The sequence below is a fragment of the Emys orbicularis genome, chromosome 17 (genome assembly GCF_028017835.1).
Source record: "Emys orbicularis isolate rEmyOrb1 chromosome 17, rEmyOrb1.hap1, whole genome shotgun sequence".
Classification (NCBI taxonomy): Eukaryota; Metazoa; Chordata; order Testudines; family Emydidae; genus Emys; species Emys orbicularis.
The window spans coordinates 7,491,921-7,504,103 of record NC_088699.1 but is presented as its reverse complement, the minus strand read 5'-3'; the positions used below and the strand labels follow the sequence as shown (position 1 = coordinate 7,504,103).

The 12,183-nt window shown below is 37.0% G+C and overlaps 1 protein-coding gene across 1 annotated transcript; it reads right to left on the bottom strand.

Moving 5' to 3' along the window:
- Window positions 1-2,535: 2,535 nt before the first annotated feature.
- Window positions 2,536-7,363, bottom strand: PIGW (phosphatidylinositol glycan anchor biosynthesis class W). Its single transcript, XM_065418382.1, has 2 exons — window positions 7,282-7,363; window positions 2,536-4,771 (listed from the first exon to the last, which is right to left on the bottom strand). Exon 2 carries the CDS (start codon window positions 4,761-4,763, stop codon window positions 3,243-3,245), a length of 1,521 nt encoding a protein of 506 aa, XP_065274454.1. The 5' UTR covers window positions 4,764-4,771; window positions 7,282-7,363; the 3' UTR covers window positions 2,536-3,242.
- Window positions 7,364-12,183: the final 4,820 nt, after the last annotated feature.

Below are 12,183 nucleotides of genomic sequence, written 5' to 3'. Positions count from 1 at the left end.
AATGTAAAACTTTAGAGCCTACAAGTCCACTCGGTCCTATTTCCTGTTCAGCCAATTGTTAAGACAAACAAGTTTACATTTACGGGACATAATGCTGCCTGTTTCTTATTTACAATGAACAGGTGTTTGCATGGCACTGTTGTAGCTGGCGTTGCAAGATATTTACGTGCCAGATACGATAAACATTTGTATGCCCCTTCATGCTTCAACCACCGTTCCAGTGGGCATGCTTCCATGCTGATGATGCTCATTAAAAAAAAAAGTGTCTATTGAATTTGTTACTGTACTGAACTCCTTGGAGGAAAATTGTATGTCTCTTGCTCCGTTTTACCTGCATTCTGTCATATATTTCATGTTAGCAATCTCAGATGATGACCCAATTGTAAACAAACTTCTTGTCTTAGCGATTGGCTGAACAAGAAGTAGGACTGAGTGGACTTGTAGGCTCTAAAGTTTTACATTGTTTTGGTTTTGGAGTGCAGGTTTTTTTTTTTTTTTTTTTTTTTTTAACATAATATTACATTTGTAAGTTCAATTTTCATGATAAAGAGATTGCACTATATTATTTGTATTAGGTGAATTGAAAAATACTATTTCTTTTGTTTTTTACTGTGCAAATATTTGTAATAAAAATAATATAAAGTGAGCATTGTACACTTTGTATTCTGTATGGTAATTGAAATCAATATATTTGAAAATATATAAAACATCCAAAAATATCTAAATAAATCTTATTCTTTAATAGTGGGATTAATCATGATTATTTTTTTAATTGCTTGACAGCCCTACTATAAACCATTGTGATGGGTAAACCAAAGATAACATTGACCCAAAATGTATAGTTGTCCCAAAGATAGTGGAGGAAGTTCTCTAATTCAGAGATGAACAGTTGAAAAGAATAAACACAAATCCTAGGTGACCAATATAGTCCGTGGCCCTGATTCTGCAATTGGATTTACATAGGCAAAACCCTGCACCCATCCTGAATCCCATTGTACGAAGCAGAGCTCTACAGCACAAGGCGAGTCTGTCTACTTGCATCTGATTGAAAGAGTGGGATCTTAATTTGTAATGGTTTTTGAGACTTGATATGTTAGGGTGGCAAATTTCAATTATTGGGCCACACTCTTCACTATAAGTGTGTTGAGTCAGTGCAGTAAGGATGAAATGAACCCTTTAGTTCATAAGAACCTGAACAAAGATTTGTTAAATAAGTTTTTACCATCTGTATTGCATTTCTATCTAAGGTATTACTGAATGCCTCACAGTCTAATGTATTTATCCTCAAATCTCTATGAGATAGGGAAGTACGACTATCTGCAATTTACAGATAGGGAAATGAAATCTGAATTCAGGGGGAAGGATAGCTCAGTGGTTTGACCATTGGCCTGCTAAACCCAGGGTTGAGAATTCAATCCTTGAGGGGGCCATCTGGGGCAAAATTAGTACTTGGTCCTGCTAGTGAAGGCAGGGGGCTGGACTCAATGACCTTTCAAGGTCCCTTCCAGTTCTAGGAGATGGGATATCTCCATTAATTAATTAATTAATTTATTTTATTTATTTATTTTAATGACTTGCCCAAGGTCACACAAAAAGACTGTGGCAAAGGAGGGAATTGAACCTGGGCTTTCTGAGTGCCGGGCTAGAATCCTAAACCACTGAATTCTCTTTCCCCACAATTTGCAATTGATTTATATGCTAAGGAGAATTAACATAAACTGTTAATAATTGAAAGGATTTCAGCTGGCAAAAGTACAGTCCTAAGTAAGCGATGATTAAAATAATGACTTCAGGGAACAGTGAGTGGTGCTGAGCACCCTTGCTTTTAAAATAAAGATAAAAGAGACTGAGCTTTCCCATCACTATTTTTATGATGGGCTGTCGTCACACCACATCAGGAAGCATTTAAACCTCTTCGCCCCGCCCCCCCAACAAAAAGCAGTGTTATATACACCAATTTCCAGTGAAAAGTTTTATTAATCTGTAAGTATTTGTTTTATGGACCAATCTGTGTTTGCATTTGTTTTATCCAACTTTTTATATTACATTCATCACTGTGTAACTGAGTGCAAATTTAGGCCCCAGTCCTGCAGAAAATTATACATGTGCTTAACTTTACACATGTAATTACTCCCTCTGAAGTCAAAGGTCTATAAATGTCTGTAAAGCTAAGCATATGTGTAAATCTTTGCAGGATTGCAACCACAGTTTTTAAAATATTCATTTATTCAATATAATTTACCTTCTTATATAAAATAATTGTTTCTAATACCTTATTCATACCAAGGCCTTAAATTAATAAATTGTAGATATGTCTATAATTAGAATATTTATTTTCTCACCTCTTATCCAGGAATAACTGTTAATGTACGTACAGTGGCACCAATCCTACTAACACTTGCACATGTGATTAGTCCTTTTGAATTCAATGTGTAAAGTTACTCTTGTGCACAGGTGTTTTCAAGACAAAGGTCAATAAATAGTTTGTTGATAATACTTTAAAATGTATTTTTAAAAATAAAGAGATCCAGAAATGTAAGTAAGGTGTTTATTTTAAAAAAAGTGTTACATTTCCCATAAATTTCACTGGGTGATGATATCATTTGGTAAAAATAGGCTAGGAAGGATTTTTCCCCCCCCCCCGATAAATGTCAATTTCACTGTCACCACACAAATCAACAACAAAAAATATTTCCATCAATAATATTTGAAATTTCCAGAAAGGCATAGTAAGAAAAATGCTGCTTGAAAACTTAGAGTTTGATTTAAGGATATTTACTTAGTATATTCTGATGTTATGTTGACAATTTGTGCATTAATGGCTATAAAGCTTTAACTTCTTGAATCTCAACGTCTACTGTCGTTAAATGATTGTCTGACCTTCCCCAATGTCTGATCTCCATAATTTCCCATAACTGTGAAAATTTAAATAGATAAAAATACAAAAAAAATGCTTAAAACCCATAATTTTGCACACCTGGAAATTTAATTTAAATTGGTAAACATAGGAAAAATGCTTAAAAAAAAAATTTCAAAACTGAATCCTGCCAAGCCTAGATATAAATCATAAATACACAGTATACTACAAACCAATGTGTTTGCACAGAAATAAATCTAAGACAAAATTTGTATTTGCCATTAAAACAATCACTTGAGCATGGCTAACAATAATGTTTAACAAAATAGAAATTTTACTTGTACACTTAAGATACAAAGTACTAGAACACAAGTAGTTTCAATAGTCACCAGCATTTTAATAATATATTTTGTGTGTGCAATATATACATAATTAAACAGTTAGTAAACATATACAAGTGTAGCACAAATAAGGTAAATGAGGTATTGCTGTGGATTGTATCTATTGTCATATTCACTATGCCAGTCATAACATTTGCTAGCAAGAAAAAAACTAACTGATTTTTATCAATAGCATTAATTATGCAAATACTTAGCGACTTTCTCTCTCTTTTGATAGATGTGGGCTCTGAATCGTGGTTTGTATTTGTATTAGGTGGTTGTGTAAAATTCCAACAGCAAGGCACTCTAGACCCATTTACCAGAAGTTTTGTAAATACCAAAATAAGATCAGTTACTAAAAAACAGATTAAAAATGTCAGGCACTGAGCAACTATCCAGATGCAAAAAGACAGATTAGCCATTCTGCGGGACACAGGCTCTACATAAACTTGAGACATATGAAGAAATATAAAGAGTATAAAAACTGTTAGCAGAAAGAAACATATTACTTCAATCCAGTCCTTGACTAAAGTTCTCTTCTTTAACAAATATAACCCCACTTGCACACTAGCCATATAGATAGCCAGATATCCATAAAGAGAGAACACTCCTTCTCTGTTAGCATTTAAAAATCCAACCCTTGTATCTTTGCCATCACTCCCATATAAAACAAACATCTTCAGATGGGTAGTGTCAAGAATAAGCTGATAAAATACAGCAAGAATCATAGCAACAATCCATGATTTGTTGGTTGGAAATAGAGTTAAAAGTAGTGATGCTGTCATTCTCACAATTGCTAAAGTGAAAAAAAAATTCCAGTGCACTCCATACTCTGAAAAATGTTCATGATACTCTACAGCTTTAACACTGATCAGTCGTCCCAAGCCAAGAAAAACTAAAGGCCAAACAGATAACGACTGTCTTGCTAGACAGGAGAATTTGGATTGCACCACACCTGTTTTTTGTCTAACTTCAGGACAAACAAGAGCATTACCAAAAATAAAAGCTCCCACTCCAAAATCCATAGCTCCTGTTCCATAGGTCTCAGTTTTAGCATACCGTCTGGGGTACTGTGGAAAATCCACTGCTAGAATGTTGATTGCAGTTAACACGTTGACATAAACACGAAACACAGTTATTGATGGAATGTAGTCTGGTTCTAAGCTAGTCTTCAGGAAATCATGTATGATTTTCTTAAAAGGAGTCCTGATATAATGATTTCGTCTGTTGTATATTTTATAGAATAAGCCTGCACAGAAGGCCCCAATAGTTATTGGCAAAAGAGGGAGGACAGGGGACAAAATTGTACAGCCAAGCACAAAAGGAGCTACTAGCACTGTAAAGTCTAGTAGTAGATGATATTTCCTTGAATGTAAAGGTCTTCCATTGCGCAGATTATACAAAATTAACAGCAAACCTCTGCAAGCTATACACAGTGGAGCTAGAGTTAAACCGATTGAAATTTCCAGCAAACTCGTTCCATTTAAGTTACTGATAAAGGCTTCTTTCAGCAGCTTTTGTGACATTCTTCTTCCTAGGCAAATAAAAATGTAAACTAGAATTAATTTTTGTAATGCAAGAATGTTTTTCAAGTTTGTGTTTAATTTAGGCTCTGCTTCCTTTTACATATGGAAACAAGACATATTAAATAAAAATGATTTTTCATAAGTACCAACTTAATTTTAGTTACAGGTGAATTCTTTTTGCCTCCCAAAAAGATATGCTTCCCATAAGAAATGCTGCAATGTCATAAGAAGTGTTTTGGCCATCTTGTTGGTTTTTAATTATTCTTAAAATATCTATTAATAAAAATAAAAAATAACCCACCCACCCCCAACCCCACACAATAACAGGCCCCCTCCTGCAAACATTTATGTATGTGCTTAACTTGAGACTACTCACAGTAGTAAAGTTAAGCACATGTGTAAGTGTCTGCAGGATTTATGCCCAACGTTTACCATTATAAATTTTATAGCGAGACTTTTTTATAGTGAGACATTTAGAAGCAATATTTTTAAACATAGTTTTGTTACACCAAAGGATTTTTTCTGAAAGTTATAAATGTTAAAACATATATGTAACTAGTCTCATAGCATTTCTTGTTATACTGGAGGCATATTGGTGGGGAAATTAGCATTGCTCCTGTCCATGCTTCACTTGTTTTATGGATATATACAGAACATTTCAGTTAAGCTAATCCCTCATTTTTCACAAGCACTAACAGTAATTTTGCATATAATGTTAAATAATAAATTCAAAAGTTTACCAGTTGATGAAGCCAGGCAAGCAGAATGATTTCAACATGCATTAGTAGATCAAACCCAGCAAAAGTTTTTGAAAATGGATTTTAAAAAGGCATATCAAACATATTAGTTTAAATTTCCATTAATACAATTTAAAAAAAAAAAAAGATTCAAGCAGCGTAATCAAACACACATTCTAAGGGGCACTGATGTACATTGACAGCTGTCATGCTAAAATTCTTGGAGCCTTCACCTTTAGCAACCATACTCTTTCTCCTCTGTTTTCTCTTTTCTTTACCTAGAACATTTCTCCAGCACAAACCTTGTTGTCAAATGCTCCTTAGAAGATGACTCCTCGGGATTAGGAAATAGGAATAAATCATAGAATCCTAGAACTGGAAGGGACCTGGCAAGGTCATCTAGTCCAGTCCCCTGCACTCATGGCAGGACGAAGTATTAAATAACCAACTTCACCTTGTCTCCCTACCACTGTAAATACTTTTGAAACTAGATCTATCTCCATCCACAGCATATTGTAATAATTCACCACCCCTGCTCTCTTAGGCCTTATACACATGTTTAACTTTATTACTGTGTTTGCGGTGGTGGTGTTGCCGTGTTGGTCCCAGGATATTAGAGTTAAGAAAATAGCTTTTATTGGACTGACTTCTGTTGGTGAAAGAAATAAGCTTTTGAGCCAGACTCAGAGCTCTTTTTCAGGCCTCAGAACCTTCCCCAGACCTGAAGAAGAGCTCTGTGTAAGCTCATAAGCTTGTCACTTTCACCAACAGAAGTTGGTCCAATAAAACAGTGGCTCTCAACCTTTCCAGAGGAGTCCGATTTGTCTGGTGTACCTGCAAGTTACACCTCACTTAAAAACTACTTCCTTACAAAATCAGACAAACATACAAAAGTGTCTCAGCACACTATTACTGAAAAATTGCTTATGTTCTCATTTTTACCATATAATTATAAAATAAATCAATTGGAATATAAATATTATACTTACATTTCAGTGTATGCTGCTCTATATATAATAAACAAGTCATTTTCTGTATGAAATTTTAGTTTGTACTGGCTTCCTTAGTGCTTTTTATGTAGCCGGTTGTAAAACTAGGGAAATATATAGATGAACTGATGTGCCACCCAGACCTCTGCGTACCCCTGGTTAAGAACCACTGCAATAAAAGATTAACTCACCCACCTTACTCTTTAATTTTGTGAGTATTTCCTTTGAAATTAACTACACAGGGCAGTAAAGTTAAGAAAGTGCACAAGTGTTTGCAGGATTGAGGCCTTACTTGATCTCATAATTCTTTAATTTAAACTCACAGAAATCATAACAAAGAACATTGCAAATATATAGCAACCAAGGTTCAGCTAAATTCAACTGATCAATCGCTTCAATTTTCGTATTGGACTCCTTACCCTCCTAGTTTGTCTGTATTTTGTCTATTTAGATTTTAAGGCATTAAGGCCAGCGACCTGCTCTCTTGTCTCTCTGTAAAGTACCATGCACATAAATAGTACTTTATAAATAATAGCAATAAATTATCCAAAATATTGCATTACATAACATTAAGTCAATTAAATAAAATGAGTTCAAAGACTGTTTTAAGCAATGGTTCCATCTAGTAGTTTCATTTCTTATCTCTTGTAGGATGTGACAAAAGTATAGATAGATACCAAGTAATTTTGGAAGAGCTCTGAGGCATTAGCCAGCATATGAAAAATAACGGTTTATTTTAATAATTTCTATAACATCTCTGACTTTGACATTTATTATGCAGGAGATTCTCACCATGAGCGTTCTCTATGCAGAAGGGAATTTGCTTGTTAAATGAAGTTCTTCCTCCCTGTCTCTGCAACCTACCATTAGTTTCACTCTCTCTGCTGCTTGCTTTTACTTCCGGTGGTAGCCTGCCAACACCCAAATCTAGAGAGGTAAATGAGGACTCTGTTTCCTCCAAACATTTTCACCATTAAGGGAACCAGTCTGGTTTACTTCATTGCCTGATTCAACACACAGTGGGCTAATAAACCTCTTCTCTACTTAGTATAGAGCTGCCACCACGAAAAACAAATGCGGGAAGGAGCCACACCTTACTTTCTACTCATATAAAGACAATACCTGATTATTTGCCACTACATAAAATGTTTTTGATTAGAGAGTGTGCAGGTGTGGAATATCTCTCTACCATCCCTCTTTATGTGCAACCCAAATATTTACCGCTTTTCCACTCTTTTCTTCCAGAAATCTCTTCCAATCCATTCTAGGGGTTTATTGATCTATATCAAGAGGATTTTCTGCTGCTTAATTATTTAAAGATTGTAAAATATTTTAAGATCCTGGGATGCACGATATTCAGTAGAAATGCAAAGCATTGTTATTAAAAGACCCATTCCTAATTTTTTCTTTAAATGTCCCTTTTATACTTTCCAAATGTTGGGAAGGAAGGTAGAGAATATGAGAGTTGCCTAAATCTCCCTACACTTGTAAATACAAAGATATGCAATTCACCTCCCTTTTTAGGGCCAAATGTCACCCTCAAATATGTACCTTCAATTTCCATTGAAGTCAGCTTTCCTTAATGTCAATGGGAATTGCAGATGAGTATCCATAGGTGGAATTTGGCGGTTACTGTTTTGGTAAATTGATATACTATTGTTACAATGACTTCTAAAACAATGTTTTCACAAAATATTGGAACATTTCATTTTGGAGGAGACATCTAGGTAGAAAACTACTCTAATACCTCCCCATTCCCAATTTTCATTCTGCACTGAGCTTTTTAACACTTTCTTTAATATCCTGCAAAACAGAAGAATGGGATACAGGCCTGATGCTCAAAAAAAACCCAGGATTGCTGTGCAGTTTAAAATGGGTGGAAACTTTTCTTCCAAGTTCTGATCCCCTATAAGGCCCATAATCTCCCGCTGTTTGATACACCTGAAGTTCCAAGTCTTGCTGTTGGCTGCCCATGAACATTTTGGTCCTCGGGTCCATCTATCCCCCATCAGTGATCCCCCAAAGCCACCCAGAGTAGGTGTTGTCTTATATAAGCAGAACATTTAAAACAACTTTTCCCCTCCCTCTGAATGTTTATGGAATAAGAGGGTTGAGGGTTTGATGCTGAAGTTATCAATTAGTTGTTTGAGCTTTATTGTTGACATATGAGGTTTCATGTGGTCTAGGCATTAGATTTTATGTGAAATATTGTGTGTTTTAAATTATTTTGAAGTTGTGAGAGTTAAAGATAAGCACTTAATAAAAACACTTGTATTTTTAGTTCTGAATGATAATTTACTGTCAATAGTTAGGGCCCTCATCCTGCAAAGCCACATGCAACTTCATGCATGTGACAGTCCTATTGAAGGAAATGGGACCGCTCACATGCCTAGAGGCAAGCATATACTTTAAGTCTTTGCAGGAGTGGGAAATGACATTTTATATGTGGTATTTCTCGAAAGCGAGGCTATGGAAAAGGTTATAAAAATTACTTAGCAGTTCTAGGGGGCACTGTTGACCATCAAGGCACTTTGCAAATATTAATCATAGAATATCAGGGTTGGAAGGGACCTCAGGAGATCATCTAGTCTAATCCCCTGCTCAAAGCAGGGCCAATCCCCAGACAAATTTTTGCCCCAGATGCCTAAATGGCCCCCTCAAGGATTGAACTCACAATCCTGGGTTTAGCAGGCCAATGCTTAAACCACTGAGCTATCCCTGATCTTTCTCTGGAATAGGGATCGCCATTTTACAGCTGGAGAAACTGAGGCAAAGTGAAGTGCCACTGCAAAACAGAAAGCCCCACTGCCACTTCCCTGTTGTAAAAAAAAACACCCACATGCCCTCTCCCTTAGCTTATGGACATGAGCGGTGCAGCCAAGCACATAAAAGTTTGAGAGGAGGAAGTGGGAGAAAATGTTGCTAGCACCTCTCCATTAAGGGCTGCTTTTAAAGATTCAGGACAACACACCTGGATTTGCTATGAAGCCCCATCAACCCCTACTCCAGAGATCGATGCCAGCAACGTTCCCACCCCCTTCCTCCTGCTTTTAAACCCGCAGCAGGGAAGGAGGGAGAGCGCTGTAACCAGAGACACGTGTGTTCTGGGCGCCACGTGTTTCTAGCCGCTTGAATCAGGCTGGGAGAAGCGCTGGGCTGGGCAGGCAAGGCCAAGGCTTTCACGCTTTTCTTTCCAGAGTCGCGCTGGGAGCTGTCTGCAGGCGGGGTGGCGCCCAGCCAGGGCGTGGGATCGTGCTCTTCTCCGGATTCAAACTGCAGCCTCCGCCCCTACTCCTTCCACTCCTCCTTCCTTGGCGAGCTCGGCTCCGGCAGCAGCTTTCTCCTTCCCGTCTGCCTGCGTGATTGCAGTCTCATGTCCGCGCCCTATGGAACGGGTGAGTCCTAAATTAGGGGTATTTATTTTATTCCAGCTCTTCTTCCCCCCATTTAACGTCTGCGGCGCTCTCCCACGTCCCACCCTCTCCCCTGTTTAACATCTGATCTGCTCCTTTCCCCCCGTCCCTTATCTCTAATGATCGAAGCGTTTGGGTCAAATTCTCTCCCCCAGCTGCACAAACTCGCCCTTATTCCCTCCACTTCACGCATTCTGAGATTAGGAAGAGATTGGTGAAGCTTGAGGGATGGGTGGTATAGCCCTAGACTTTTCCAGATGTGTAGAGTGTAAACTCTTTCTATTTCAGCCCAATCCACAGAATTAACCACTCACTGATTGCATTTAAAAACAGCTTTCAACTTCAGAAGGTCTTTGGGGTGCCCTTGAAAGCCTAAAAATCATATTTAAAATCAGCAATAATGCCTTACATTACAAATAAGGCTAACTGTTTTACTATAAAGCATCCAGGATACATTTGTAGATTAGATAAGTGTTGCAAATAGTTATATTTCTGTAAAAATAACAGGAGTACTTGTGGCACCTTAGAGACTAACAAATTTATTAGAGCATAAGCTTTCGTGGGCTACAACCCACTTCTTCGGATGCATATGTTATAAGGTGCCACAAGTACTCCTGTTATTTTTGCGGATACAGACTAACACGGCTGCTACTCTGAAACCTTATATTTCTGTAGTGCATAAAACAATCTTTAACTTTATATAGGCACTATAGAAATGGAGTTTCCTTCATAAATGTCTTTTGGTAGCACAGCTGGATTAGAGGGGATTGTCTGCTCATTTTACATAACCTTCCCATAAACAAAAGGACAACACTAAACTAGATGCTAGCAAAGCCTACTCTATAATGCCTGGACTGCAAAGAGATGATTTCAGTCAAGGTTAAATCATGTGTGTGTTTTGAATCTAAACATAATCAGGGAAAACTTTAAATAAAACCTATTCCAGAGATTAATGGAAGGCAGAAAACAAGTAACTTTGAACACAATACAGAAGATGATGCAAACTCCCTCCCCTTTTTTCAAAATCACTTGCTAATAGATGTCTCCAGTGTAGTCAGGAAAAGCTATTGTTTTGGTGGTGTGCTTGGATGGAAGTATAGTCTAATAGGTAAAATACCAGATTAGGAGTCAGATCTGGATTCTATTTTTGGTTCTGTCACAGATTTGCTGTGTGACCTTGGGCAGTTTGTTTGATATCTGTAAACTGGAGCTGTTCTCTCCTGCCCTGTTTCAACAGCTTGTAAGATTTAAATCAGTAGTTTGTAAAACACTTATATATTTTATTTTGGAAGGAGGTAGAGGAGTGCAGAGCAGGGTATAACAGTTACATGCATAACTGTTAATAACATGTTGCTCTCTAGCTCTTTCAAATTAAGGATCAGTGTTGTGTTAAACAAGCCTTATCTTTAAACACCACTTACATGAAACTAAAACCACAGCAGTTCACCCATCTAGGATGTGTGGTAGGACAGATACAGTTATTGATACCTAGAGAATCAATCCTTTTTCATTGCTAGAATAAGAACAAGAAAGGTTAAGCCCTATTTTTTTGCTTACTTCAGTTGAAGCAAATCGGAACACTCCCTTTGATTTCAGCGGAAGCAGAATAAAGCCAGTAATGAGCAAGTATGTCTTGTTTTTACTGTAGGATGTAATTTTCAAGAGTCGCACCCTATCCAGAAATGCTCTGACATCACTGATGCTATCACTAACTTTTTCTGTCAGATGTAGCCGCAGGAATGAAGATAAACAAAATTTATTTTCATTATGAGGAATTTACAGTATGCTTTACTCCTCTTAATCCAAGAGAAACCAAGTAACTGATTTTGCAATAAATGTTCACACAACTCTTTTTTTCCTAAAGAAGCTTTATTTCATTTTTTTTTTCTTCAGTGAGTACAAAGAGAATTCGAGGAGATGCACCTAAATAAATGTACTCAGCTAGGTCATGAACCTACTTCCACTCAAGTAAACAGCAAAGATCCTATTATTTTCAGTGGGAGTAGAATTGAATTTGTTAACCCTGAATTTCTAGGCCAGCTCCACAAAGGCATTGAGAGGCCTAACTCCTATTTGAATCAATGGAAGCTAGGTGTCTAGATACGTTTGAGGATCTGGGCCAAAATGACTTTATGCTTTTGAATTGGATTCTGCATAATACAATCAAGTTATTCACCTGGATTTCTGAGACTTACACGCATAATGAAAGTTGCACTGAAATACAAAATTTGTTAAAAATAGGACACTTAGGTCTGGTATCACAGCATTCTGCAACTTTAAA